We start from the raw sequence: 14,294 nt of genomic DNA, 5'->3' as shown, positions 1-14,294 counted from the left end.
CTTGGCCTTGGCCTTGGCCAAGAAACAGCCATCATGGAGCCAGTTGTCTTTCATGCAGAGCCATGAGCTCCATAGGTTCAGCCTGCCTACTGAGTGGCCTGATGAGTTTTTTTGTTTGTTTTGAAGCATATTTCTTATTGACCACGCCTGGACATACCGCATAGAACATGCCCGCCAGCAGCTGATGCAGGTTCCAGGGCTGCTCCACCGAATGGCCAACCTGATGGGGATTGAGTTTCATGGGGAAATTCCAGATGAGGGCTCTGTGGAGCTTGTTTTGGAAGAAATGTGGAAGTACAACCAGACTTACCAGCTCTCTCAAGGGGTAAGACAGAGGTTCAGATATTCTGGATTCTGGGCATGGCAGACCCTCAGGACTGGGCCGGTGTAAAGTTGACTGTTCCTGACTGGAGTTAGGCCTCATCATCACACTCTCTGAAACAGTTGGATCAAGCCATTGTTTGACAATGGGCTTCTAGCAGCTCCCAAAGGAGTCGCTTTAGTATCCATAAACTTGGGGTCATTCAGTCTCCAGACACTGCTCAGAGGATTTGAAAAGAGAAGGAAACTTAAGGGGAGGAATCTTGAGAAAAATTGTTCCATTTGTGTGCTGTTCCACAAATCTCTGGTTTCCTCTCCACCTATATCCCCGGCTGAGAGACTTAAGTTGACGTTGATGGTGCTAAAGTCTCTTCTCCTTTATTGGGGTTGCTCCTTGAACAAGCCAGCTGCCAGGCCTGTCCTTGAAGCCTTTTCCATTTAATGTAATTCCTTATACTCCAGCTGCATCACCTTCAAGAAACCAAGATCTTCCTCTGCCATCGGAGATGGCAGAAGAAAGCTTTGAGGAAGGATTTCCTTTCTAGGACAATAACATGAAGGACCTAGATAGCACATGGCCCAGCTTTGTGCTTGCACATCAATAGACAACAGCTGCAGAAAGCCTTTGGCTCTATAAGGCAGGGAGGTGTAGCCAGCTAGCCCTACACTTTCCCATGCTTGTCTCTGTCAGAAATGATGGCATTTAAAAAAAAAGGAAAAAGAGGGATGGCTAGGTGGCGTAGTGGATAGAGCACGGGCCCCTAGAGTCAGGAAGACCTGAGTTCAAATTTGGCCTCAGGCACTACCTAGCTGTATGACCTTAGGCAAGCCCTTTAACCCTATTGCCTTGCAAAAAAACTAAAAACAGTGGAGGTGCAGCTAGTAATAGCAATTGTGGGAAAGGTATTGAAGCAACTTCTCTGGTGGACTTAAAATAAAGGAAGCAACTCACCCCAGAGACCGAGCCATTGGAATCTGAGCACAGGCTGAAGTACAGTTTTTTCTCTATTCTTGAGGTTTCTCATCTTCTTGGGGGGGGGTATGTTTATTGTTATGTTTACTCTTGTAACATTCAATTTACATCAATGTATGGCATGGAAACAATGTAGAGACTGTCAGACACCCTTCTGTGGGGGAGGGAATTGTAGAATTCAGAGCCTTGCAAAAATGATGGATACATATTACTATTGTATGTAATTGGAAAACAAATAAAATATTAAAATGTTTAAAAAAAAACCTAAAAAGAAATAGAGGTATTCTTACAGTTGGTTGCCAGAATTTTGCTTTGCTAGTGGTAGGAACCCTTTGTGTTTTTGAAAGTATGTGACATGGACACAGATCATCTGAAGAAAAGCAACAAGGTGCCCAGGCATCTGTAGCAATTCTGTGCTATTTTGTAGGACTATCAAAAATGAAAAGTTCACCATGGGAAGAGGAAAAAAAAAAATTACTGTTATACCTGTAGTTTTCATTAGGTAAAGAGCACCTAGAAATATAAAGAATAATAAATATATATATAGAGAGAGAGAGAATAATATAAAGAAATGCTTCTCTAATGCTCAAAAGAGCTTAGTCAGGAAAGGGAGCAGGAAGAGGACTGCATTCCCCAAACACAGCTCTGAGGAGGTCTTTCCTGTCTCTAATGGTGTTTGATCCTAGGGTCACAGTAGTCTTGGAGTGTGTAAGCCACTTGTCCGAGATTCTCCATTTTGCCCTGATGTTGTAGAAGCACACAGCTCTGGAATATCAAAAAAGAAAAGAAATGAGAGGGGCTGCTAGGTGGCGCAGTGGATAGAGCACTGGTCCTGGAGTCAGGAGGACCTGAGTTCAAATCCGGCCTCAGACACTTAATAATGATCTAGCTGTGTGGCCTTGGGCAAGTCACTTAACCCCATTGCCCTGCAAAAAAAAAAAAAGAAAAGAGTTTCGCTTTGGATGTGAAAACTGTTTAAATTCTTCCTTCTAAATCCTTTTTTTGACCTATGGTAACAGCAGTGGAATAAGAAGTCTCCATTCTGGCATCTCCTTACCTAAACTGTAAGGACTGAGTTTGAGTTTGATTTGTCAGATTTGACTTGTCAGTTTGAGTCTTCCAGCCTAAAGCAATGATATCTGCAGCTCCCTAAAATTTCTTTGGTATTATTTGGGCCCAGATTGTTTCAAAACAAATGTAAATACCAATTTGTTTCTGTTTTGGCCTTTCCCTCCCAGGTTATTTGTTACGTTTGGTTTTATTTTACTATTCCCAAAGCTATTCTTTGCTTCATTTATTTCATCCCTGCCTTAATAATTGAGAAACCCTAAGGTTCTTGCCCTTCCATTTTGGTTTTCTTCTTTTTGAACTAGGTAAAAGTGATCATTCTGGGCCTCTTTGTTTCATCTCTTTCTTCCTAGCCTTAATCATTGACTGGATATTGCCACAATCAAACTGAGAGCTTTTGAAGACCTTACCTCAAAAAAGAACTAAGTCTCTCACTGCATCCAGGCCATCGCCGGTCATCTTGATCCATAACTGGCCACTAGACCAGAAATGATGAAACTGGTGGCTTTGTACAGTCCTTCCTCGCTTAAAACCAATTCAGCTGCATGTCCTGGTTATCACTCATCTTCGACAAAGGACAGCAACATTGTTCACCTGGCTAGGGAAAGTTTTGCTTTAAGAAGTATGGACTAGGGGCAGCTAGGTGGCGCAGTGGATAAAGCACCGGCCTTGGAGTCAGGAGTACCTGGGTTCAAATCTGGTCTCAGACATTTAGTAATTACCTAGATGTGTGGCCTTGGGCAAGCCACTTAACCCCATTTGCCTTGCAAAAAAAAAAAAAAACCTAAAAAAAGTATGGACTGGCACCCATGAATATGATCATGAAAATCAATTTGTTGGGTTGGGAAACTGATGAACTTTCAAATTAGTACCACTTTGGTTCAGATATACCTCAGCCTAAAAGTTTAGAGGAAGTTCCTGTGATATAAACCTCAAACTAGGAGCCCAGACCAAAACTTGAATCCCGATTCCATTGCTGATCAACTCTGTGACCTTGGCCAAATCATTGATTGACCCCTTTGAGCATCAGGTCTCCAGCCTATAATCCAGAGATAAAGTCCTGGAAAATCAATATCACAGGGTTGTTGTGAGAATCAGTGATGGAGAATGGGAACTGTGCCAGGTATTTCATTGGCAAAAGGAACTCCTAGATAAGACAACTCACTTTTCCAGTGCTGGTCAGTCCCTTCTCTTGGAAAGTCGTCTAAAGCAATGAGCTGTAAAGAAACTTGTCCACAGTAATCCAGCCTCAAGGATCAATAGTAGAACTGAACCATTCTTCAGGGCTAGCTTTCTATTCACTGTTATAAAATTGTAAATGATAAAATAGCACTCTGTTTGTCTGATGTTATTGGAAGAGTCCCATGATTGTTTTGGCCATGGTGGCTCTGAAGTTCCCGACTTTCTGCTAGTTAAAGAAGGATGAGGCCTACAGCCATGGAAGGTAATACCATTAGTGGAATGATAGGTCCTTGAAATAATGTCCATAGTTACAGAATTAGGTACCCCAAAATACACAACTTGATTCCCATAGCTGTGAAGGTAAACTAAATCATTGCATTTTGGAAACAGTTTTTATAACATGATTTTTATGTTCTTTCTGTCCAAAAAGAGTGCAGAGGAAAAGGTTCCTGTATGGTATATCATGGATGAATTTGGCTCTAGAATTCAACACTCGGATGTCCCAAGCTTTGCTACAGCACCTTTATTTTACATGCCTCAGCAGCTCGCCTACACAGTTCTTTGGCCCCTTAGAGACCTTGAAACAGGTGGTAAGTCTGCTTCTCCTTATTTGAATCAGTCCCCAAACATCAGTGAAGCACCAACTGTGCCAAGCTCTGTGGATACACACACAAAAAAAGAAAACAGTTCCTCTACACAGGAGACACAAGTGCATACACATAAACAACATAACAACCATTAAGAAATGCACATGTATACAAAAGAGTTAGATACAGAGTCATTTGGCAGGAAGGGCTTCATACAGAGAATGGTATCTAAAGGAAACAGGGTCCTTGAGGTAGGCAAACATAAGCAGGGAGGGTTGGCCAGGACCAAGGCTCAGAGACAGGAGTGAAGTTGTCTTTTGTGAGGACCAGAGAGCAGGTTAGTGTAGCTGTGTCACTGAATGGGAATAATGAGGCTGGAAAGGTAAGTGAAAGCCAGGTGGTAGAAGACAGGCAGAGGAGCTTAGGCTTCATCATTGGGGCAGGAGAGAGTCATATGGTACATATTGTCAGATCTCTGGGAAGGATGTCTTGGAGCAGTGAGAGACTAGGTGAGAATGAATGAGAGAAGAGTCTGATATGAAGGTAGCAAGAATGAGGATTGGCAGTTGAGTGGCTGTGTAGAGAGAATACTGAGGTCGCATACCTGGGAGATTGGGGAGGGGGTGGGGTGTTTTCAACAGAAGCAGGGAAATTTGGAAGGAGACTACTTGCGTTTATGGAGAAAGGAAATGAGTTTTTCAGGCTTTAAGATCATGTCTAAGGTCCTTGATGGTACAGGACTGAAGCCTAAGGGAGAAACTGGCTGGTTGCCCAGACTTGAAAGTCCCATACACTGAGGTTAAATTTTGGAGCTGATGAGTTACCAAGAGGGAGAGGTCAGAGGCAGAAGGGAAAGCTAGAAGTGACTACAGTCAAGCCTTCAGGAGGCAGATCAGGAGAGGGGAAAGTCATAATGGACAAGAGAGGAAGATCAACAGGGGCAAACACGGCAGACCTGTCAGGAAAAGTGAAGGCAAAGAGAAGCCCATCAGATTTGGCAATTGAGATTCCTGAAAGGAACGGGATTGAGGTATGAGGGAGAGAGCAGAAAGCACAGGCAGCAAAGGGAAACAGGCCACATTTTCTCAATGAGTTTGAGGAAAAAAAAGAATGGAGACAGTGTGGTGACTTGAGAGGATGATAGGGTCAGTGAAGGTCTTTGAAAGGTGGCAGTCTTGTCAAGGAGGACGACCTCTGTCAGAGACCAAAGGGGATAAAAAAAGAGAATAGACGATGATGTTAAGGCTTTGGAGAACGGCAGAAGGAGCATGAAGGAGCCAGGGCTGAAGTTAGTCAGAAGAATGATAGAAGAGGACCAGAGATTCCAGAGCAAAGCATAAGAGAGAAGTGAAGTGACCAACTGTTGGATTGAGCTTGGAAAGGAAGGAAAGTCAAGTAGGGGAGATGATCTGGGAAAGTGTGGAGGATGAAAGGGACAGAGACCTAACCAAGTGTAATAAAAATCATGAGTAAGAGTTAAGAGGCTGGGAACGAGTGGCCTGATGGATCTTTCTGGTAAGATCTTGAATGGCACCACCCTGTTTGTGACTCAGGTAGAATAGAAGAGTAGGCTTTGACATTTATAGAGGTTGAGAAAATGGGAAGTTGGGGCCCTTGTGGGGGTATCTTCACTCCTTTGAATGTGCAACAGCTGCCATAACAGATGGAGGAGAGGTGCCAAGAGTCTCACTACCACCTTTTAAGCTATGTACCTTGTCACAGAGGAGGTGACCCGGGACTTTGCCTATGGAGAAATGGACCAGCTGATCCGCAAATGTGTGTTGTTGCCGTGGGTTCCTGCAGACATGGTGGACATCAGTTCCTCTACACCAGAGCCATCAGAGGAACACTACCAGGTAAGATGGTGCTGATCCTCACTGCTGGCCACCCTCTTCACACATTAGGAGGCCAGCTCTTGCCTAGTTGGGCCTTTGTGCAAAAAGAGGGTGCTTGACCCAAATGACAGAATCAAGACCCTCAGAAACAAGGTCAGGTTTAGAAGCAGGAAAAATATTTTAGCTCCCTCAGCTGTAGGTGCCCAGAGCCTCTTCAGGCCTTTTGGGCAGGGGAGTATTCTCTGAAGGGTTCCCCATCTTGTTACCCCCTTTATATTCCTGGCCCTGTTGCCTTAGATTCATCAGCATATGTCAAAAGGGGTATCCTAAAGTAGTGAAATAAGTGCTGGATGTGAAGACAGGAAGATCTTGGGTCAGAGTTCATCTTAGTGAACGTGGGTCAGATTGCTCACCTGTAAAATGGGGGAAAAATCAATACTGTGGACTCATGGATTCTTGTGCAACTCACATGAACTAATACACATGATGGTTTTCAGATTTTTTTCAATTCTATAAATGTCACATTTAGTAGTGGCCTCAAATAACTCCTTTTTCTGCCCCAGAAGTCAAGGGTCCCTTTGTTTCATTTGAATCGTGAAACCATAGACTCTAGAGTTGGAAGGAGCCTTTGACACAATCATTTGTGCTAGGTCAACACCTCAGGGGATCAGTCTGGGGAAGACTGGGAATAATGCCTAGGTTTTGTTTTAATTGAAATTTTATTTTATTTTTCCAGTTGCAGACATAGATAGTTTTTCAACATTCATCCATTTGCAAATTAATAAGTTATACATTTTTCTACCACTCCCGCCAATAACAATCTGTACTGTGTATATTTGTGTTTAAAAATATTTACATATTAATCATTTTGTGTATGAGGAATTAGGACTAAGAGGAAAGAAAACCATGAAATAGGAAGGAAAACCATAAGAGAAGTTTTTTAAAATCCATGGTTTTTCCCCTCTGCATGGGGATGGCATTGTCCATAGCCAGTCTCCTAGGGTTGTTCTAACTCTCTAAACTGCTTAGAGGAGCTGCATCCATCATGGCTGAGCATCTCACAGTGTTGTTGTTAATGTGAACATAGTTCTCTTGCTTTTTCTCCCTTCACTCAGCATCAGTTCCTGTAATTCTTTCCATGCCTCTCTAGAGTCCAACCATTCATGGTTTCTCATAGAACAAGAATATTCCATAGTATTCATGTACCATAACTTGTTCATCCATTCCCCAGTGGATGGGCATCCCCTCAATTTCCAATTCTTTGCCACTTCAGAAAGAGCTGCTATAAATACTTTGAACATTTTCCAGTTTTTATGATTTCTTTTGGAGATAGACTAGTATAGATATTGCTGGGTTATAGGTTATGATCAGGTTTATTGCTCTTTGGGCATAGTTGCAGATTACTCTCCAGAATGGTAGGATCAGTTCATAACTTCACCAGCAGTGCATTAATATCCCAGTTCCCCCCCCCATCATCTTACTTAGCCATTCTGATAGGTGTGTGATAGTGTCGCATAGTTGTTTTAATTTACATCTCTCTAATCAATAATAATTGGAAACAGCTTTTCATATGACTATATATATAGCTTGAATGTCTTCATCTGAAAACGACTTGTTCTACCCTTTGACCATTTATTAATTAAGAAATGACTTAGAATCTTATAAATTTAATTTGGTTCTCTGTATATTTCAGAAATGAGTCCTTTTTCAGAAACAGCTGTGAAAACTATTTCCCAGCTTTCTCCTTTCCTTCTAATCCTAACTACATCGGTTTTATTAGTGCAAAACTTTTTTAATTTAATATAGTCAAAACCATCCATTTTGCAATTTATAATGTTCTCTATTTTGTTTGGTTACAAAACTCTTCCCTTTCCATAGATCCAACAGAGTATTTCTTGATTGCTTAATTGGTCTGTAATATTGCCATTTATGTCTAATTTCTGTACTCATTCTGACCTTACTTTGGTATGGGATGGGAGATTTGGGTTTATGCTAAGTTTTCCCCATGCCATTTTCCAGTTTTCTGAGCAGTTTTTGTCGAATAGTGAATTCTTATCCCAGAAGCTAGACTCTCTGGGTTTGTCAGTGGATTACTATAATCATTTACTACTGTTCTAATCCAGTGGTGCGTGCTCTCTACCTGGGAGTTTTGATGACTGTTTCTTTATGTATAGTTTTAGATCTGGTCCTGCTCCTTTGCCATTTTTTTTCAATTCCCTTGATGGAATAATGTTTTTAAAAACATAAAATAATCTATTGAAATATAGTTATTAAAATACTTTTAAAACCAAGTTCACAGAGTCCAGGCTAACCCCTGATCTAGCCCAACTCCCTCTTCACAGAGATACAAAGGCTGATTTCTACAGAGGCTTGTGCCAGGTCACCTGCATAAGAAGAAGATAACAGTTGCACCCTTCTAACCTTCTGACACTCAGATGACTCTAACCTGAGTGTTCCCCCCACTACCCTGACTCAAGATCTGTGACGTGTGACGGTTGGTGAGAAGAATGGGGACCTTCCAGCCAGGAGAAGTGAAGAATGATAGAGAGCACTTTCCTCCAGTGTCCCTGTGGCATTTTAACAATTCTGTAAGAGGGAAGAACTTTCAACAATGGCTAAATAGTGAAGTCCAAAGTAGGCCAAATTGTTCTCATCAGTGGATGGGATGTAATGTGAATTGTAGCAAGGACACAGCTGTGGGGCTGGTCAGAAGGAACAGGAGACCCCTGGCCAACCTCAGAGCCCTGAAAGGATATCATGGGGCAACTCTGAGAGAGGAACACAGATTCATGGATCGAAATTCTTGGGGACAGATTTTAACAGTTGCCTACTGAGTCTGGGAGAGTTGCTGCTTGTGATGCGATCAGAAACAAGTGTGAAGAGGATGGCATCCATGTTGGGAAGCTGGAATAAAAAGGGCTGCCCCTCAGTTTTACAGGAAACTGAGGTCTCAAGAGTTCACTTGACTTGTCCCATGTCCCATAAGCAAGGGAAATAGAAGAATTGAGCACCCAGGCCCTCTGGTTCCATCCAGGGATCTTTACATAAGAAGCATATGTTCAACCCCTTCATTTTCCAGTTGTAGAACCTGGATGGACTTCAGAGAGAAGTGACTTGCCCTGCCTCATCCTCCATCTTGTTGGGAAGAAATTCTGGGGCAGTCCACTGCTGGGGGGGGCAGTGGCACAGGGGTGTTTTAGAGGCTGGACTCTCAGCCCCTTCCAGATGCTGAGGCCTGGGCGGAAGAAAACTGAAGCAAAGGGCCAGTCTCCATAAGGGAAGCCCAGTGGTTGGGAAGACTTGTTCACTTTGGATTCTCTCACTCAGCATCTTGCCTCAGGTGACTTTCTCTTCATCCACAGTAGTAAGAGGAAACCGAATTGCCCAGGGAAACTGGATGGAGGTTTTCCTTCATTCTGCCTACTTCTATATCAGGAATAGGAACGCTCTGCAGACTGAGATTCCAAACTTGAAAGAGCTGGAAGGAATCTGAGAAATTCTTTCATCCTCCTTCCCTTTCTGGGCCTCTAATGACTTGCTGTACCTCCCGGGCTTCTTGGTTTGCCATTCCAGCAGTAACAGTAGCACTTCCAGAGGAGGAAGCCTGCAGACCTCAGCCCAGAGATCAACTGAATGAAATGATCCAATGGGTTACCAAGCAGGAGCTTGAACCACATCTCCTCCTTGCTGTCATTTGCTCTTTTGACCACAACCAAGTTGCCCAGAGTTTTCTGTTTTCAAGATAACTATCTCCTAATCTGGAGAGGGATTTTTTCCCAAAAAAATGTTGTTATTCATTTTCTAATTTTCCTAATTGACTTTTAATTGGGACAACAGATGGTTTGAATTTTCAGTTGAAGTGCCATGAATTTCTCAAACCACAACAACACAGGTCTCTGAACAGTGAAAGACAAAAATAGAGCATGATAGAAAGCAGAAAGGAAATTCTAACATCCCCTAATCATTTTGAGAACTGTAAGAAACTTGACCTTAATGGGCGAAAAAAAGATCTCATGAATTTGTTCCCCTTCTCATAAGAGCTTTTGTATTCTGTTTCCTCCCAGGCCATTTTAGAGGAAAACAAAGAGAAGCTTCCCATTGGGATAAGTCCACCAGTTTATCCCAAAGACCATATATTCAGGTATGTAATTTCTTCTTCAAATTGCACAAAAAAGGGGGCTCAGTGGATAGGGCACTGGCCCCAGAGTCAGGAGGACTCGAGTTCAAATTGCACAAAAAGTGTCTCTACCTTCCCTTTTTCCTAATCATTTCATCCCTTCTTAGTCAATCATCTGAAGGTGGGAGCAGCTCCATTTCCAGAAAGGGTTATGATGAAGGCAGCAGCAGAAGGCTCTGAGTGGGGAGGGAGTTAGAGCAAATGGTCTGTATCCAGGAGACATGCTGCCCTAGAGTGGATGTACCTTCTGGGGCTTTGGATCCAGATCTGGGCCTGGGCCTTTCTCAGATTCGGGTTTTTAAGTGCATAAAACAAAATACAGAGGTTTCAAAGAAAGCCAGTTCTGTTGAAATAGAGTTTCTCAGTCTTTTTTTAACAGTTCTTGAAAAGCAACATCTTCAAAGCTGGGATCAGAGAGAGGGAATTCTGCAAGTATTTCCTCAGTGACTTTGTCCTAGAAAAGTGCTTCCGCTCCAGAATGTTGGCACTGTTGGTGGCCCAGTAACTTAAACGCTCCCTGGGGCCGTTCTCCCAAACTGAAGCGTGCCTCGTCTGGGACTGTTGGATCAGTTAAAATAGGACAAGGCTGGAGTGGGGAGATCTCAGGCTTGGCTCTGACTGGCCATGTGTGTAGGACCCTAGGGCAAGAGCCCAGCATCTCATCCCATTTTACTAATGGAGAAAGATCCATGAGGGAGGCCAAGCCCGGGGCTAAAGCTGAGACACAGAAAAAGGCCACAGACAGTTCCTGTCTTCAGCTTGCAATCTAATGGGAGATGGCGGTACCTGCCCTGGGTCCCCTAGGAAGGGCTTGGCGGGGACTCTACTAGGAAGAGAGCCTTGGCTTCTGACTCAGTCTCATGGAAGTGTGTCCTTGGGGTTCTAGAAGGAAGCGTTGAGTTGGAGAGCTGTGTGGTGAGCGATGCATCCTGGTTTAGGGGCCAACCCCAGACATGGGACACTTCCTTCACATAGGATCCTTGGAATTGACTTTGTAAGGTCTAGCTAGCATCCTCCCTGCCAGGTATCCACCTCTGCTTGAGGCTAAAATACCATAATGACAAGAGTTTTCTCTGGATCCTCATTCAGGGAGCTGTTAGTGAGCAGTCAAATGGACATTGGTTATGGGCTTGTTTTGTTTTTTTAACATTCGGGATTAGAGTAACACTATGGTGTCATTAGCCATAAAACTTGAGGCACGGAAGAGTTTCTTTGTATACCTAGCTATCTGTTTTGGGGATGTAGTCTTTTAAATTGAAACAAAACTAGGGAGTCATCTCTAATTTATAGCTGTTAACGAGACTAGGGAAGTCCAGGGTGGTTTTGAACTGCCAAGCCTAGACTGTTGCATGTTGGGACAGGTTGGTTGTGAAACTCTGGGCAGGTCTGAGCCAAGGCCTGGCAGAGGGCAGGCTCAGCTCTCCAGGACAGGGAGTTTAGCCAAGAGGTTTGAACTAAAGAAGTGTTCTTGGTTCTGTGACTCTCCATGAAGTTGTCTTCTGGAAAGGAAGACTGTACTCAACTGGCCCAGTTATGAAGTACAAATATGGGGGCAAGAAACTGCATTCAAGGCTCCTTGGCATATTCTTTCACCAACCCTAAATGAGGGAAACCAACTTTCTTTTAGGGTCACTGTCACTGCCTCTATGGTTTCTTTGATATGGAGATTCAGTCAGCCATAGCAATGCTGATTGAAACCTTGGCATTTCCCATTCCAACCCTTCTCACAAGACTACAACATCTCCTGGTCTCTTGACTTCTGGGGAAGGGAATAAGTGTCATTCTGTCAGCTTCCCCCCTCCCCCCATTCCCAAAGCAGGGGACTCTGCTCTGAGACCAACCCTCCAGGGAGCCAGAATGAACAGACTGCCTCCTAGTCATGTCCTCCCTATGTCTGAGATTCTGAACCCTGCAGCCCCCCTTTATTCCCTCATCCATCCCCCTTATATCCCACTCTAAAGCTATCCATTTAATAATAGCAAACACTAACTTTTTTATAGCAGTTTTAGGTTTGCAAAGTACCTGACAAATTTTGTCTCATTTTATTTTCACAACAACCCTTTGACGTAGGTGCTATTACAAAATTATCTTTATTTTACAAGGTGGTAAACTGAGGTAGACCAGGACCTCTCTAGAGTACTTGTTCCAAAGGTAGCCAACTTGTTTTCAACTTAAATCTTCTCCTTTCATCTTCCCTTCTGATAATCCAGCCTTACCAGCCTCTCCTCCTCCTGCTCCCCCAGCATGTCCTCTTCCTTATCCATGGCCAGTGCAGGACAGTCCCAGAAGCCCCATGTTGGGGCAGGGCCTGGTCTCAAGTCTCCCCAGGTGGTTGGTATCAGATAGGTCAACACCTGTCATTACATAATTACATAATTAGCTGGCAAGAGCCATGGTGCCCCCAAGGACCATGTCACTCTGGTCTTGTTTTGATTTTGTTCGTGGTCATTCACCTGGCATGTGGTTGTTATTAAGTGTCTGAGACCGGATTTGAACCCAGGTACTCCTGACTCCAGGGCCGGTGCTTTATCCACTGTGCCACCTAGCCACCCCACCTGGAAACTCTTATTGAAGTCCCAGCCCTGACAGGTCCTGACGAGCTGGGGAAGCTTCACATCATGGCCCTCCCGGCATGACTTGTGTGCTCAGTGCTGGGTCTGGAGAAGCCTGGCCTCCAGCTGCAGCAAACAGGAGACTCCCTTCATCCCAGGTGGCAGCCACCTTGACAGGTCTGATCCCATGTCTGCCCTCAGCTCATTACAGGAGCAGGCAGAGAGGACTGAGGAAGACCTAGTTGTCCTCTTAAGATGCTAGAGGAGTGATGAGTCTTTGTTAGCGTCCTGGGAGTCAGGGGTCACGGAGGTTAGAGGGAGACCCACCCAAGCTTCAGACAAGGAAGCTATGTTTAGGGCACCGGCCCTGGAGTCAAAACACCTGAATTCAAATCTGGCCTCAGACACTTCATAATTGCCTAGCTGTGTGACCTTGAGCAAGTCACTTAACCCCATTGCCTTAAATAAAATAAAACAAAAAAGAAAGTTGAAGGGAGACCTTGTAAGAAGCTTCACACCACTGGGAGTGTGCAAGTCGAGGCAGAGGCCTCCTTTTGGAAAAATAAAGAGATAGCAGGGGTTGGGGTAGATGACTGGGACAGCCTCTTCCAGCTTTGAATCTGACACATATAACCATGGTAGCCTGGGCCCTGAATGAGATGCTTCCAGGCCAGCCAGGCCCCTTGAGGGGCCATTCAAAGAAACCAAGACTATCCCCTGCCCCCAAACTGCCTCTAGGGCCATGGGGAGTAAGCTTTAGAGGCATGACAGGCTAGAGAACAGGCAATACCTGTAGTCTGGGTCTCCCACAAAGACAGTCCAAAGACCTTGGGCCTGGAACCAGGAGCCTTGGTTTGAGTCTTGGGGCTTGGCAGCTTAATGACTGTGGGGCCGGAGGTTTCAATAAGTTTTCACTTTTCTGAGCCTCTCCCAGCTCTTCTGGAAAAGAGATAACATGACCCACAACCTAGTCTCTGTGACAAAGAGAGTCTCTGTATGACCTGGACAGCTTCTCAAAATGAATGCTCATGCAAACTTTGGGGCAGGTCCAAGAGTTACCATGTGATCTAATCACCAATCCAGGGCTGAGAAAGCCTTCCTCTAAGGAAGCTTGGAGGACAGTACTTGAGGCCTCATTCTCCTGCCCTATGTGACCCTGGACAAGTCACTTGTGGAGAATGAGACATGGGATTTAGGGATTTTGGAAGTCCTCAAAAGCTCAGAAGTCTGTGTTCTAAAATTAAGTAGACCCACATAAGACCAAAAGTGCATCTGCTATTAGAATAAAATCATGAGGACAATTTGTAATGGAGACTGTGCCTTTCCTTTTTAATGTTTACAAAAAAGAAACAATTTATCATTTTTTTTTAAATATTGAGTTCCAAATTCTCCTCAACTCGCTTCTCCCTTCCTTGAAATCTGCATTCAGGTCCATCAGTTCTCTGGAGATGGATGGCATTTTTTTTATCATGAATCCTTGGAATTGTATTGTTCCAATTCTTATCTCATCCATAATATGATATTACTATTACTGTGTACTGTGCTCTCCTGGTTCTGCTCCCTTTCCTTTGCATCAGTTCATAGAGAGACTGCCTCTCT

General features: G+C 43.9%; 1 protein-coding gene across 3 annotated transcripts in view; it reads left to right on the top strand.

Annotated features, from left to right (window-relative positions):
• TTLL12 (tubulin tyrosine ligase like 12) overlaps window positions 1–14,294 on the top strand; it is a 40,467-nt gene that overhangs the window by 13,136 nt on the left and 13,037 nt on the right. For all 3 annotated transcript variants that reach the window (XM_074227113.1, XM_074227114.1, XM_074227115.1), the window contains exons 3-6: window positions 127–325; window positions 3,975–4,134; window positions 5,854–5,987; window positions 10,031–10,107. In XM_074227113.1, the coding sequence (XP_074083214.1) occupies window positions 127–325; window positions 3,975–4,134; window positions 5,854–5,987; window positions 10,031–10,107 (570 nt within the window). The remainder of the gene's footprint in view (window positions 1–126; window positions 326–3,974; window positions 4,135–5,853; window positions 5,988–10,030; window positions 10,108–14,294) is intronic.

This window comes from Macrotis lagotis, chromosome 2 (assembly GCF_037893015.1).
Source record: "Macrotis lagotis isolate mMagLag1 chromosome 2, bilby.v1.9.chrom.fasta, whole genome shotgun sequence".
NCBI classification, from domain to species: domain Eukaryota; kingdom Metazoa; phylum Chordata; class Mammalia; order Peramelemorphia; family Peramelidae; genus Macrotis; species Macrotis lagotis.
Note: the sequence above shows the minus strand (reverse complement) of the source record. Positions and strands in the feature narration are given on the sequence as shown.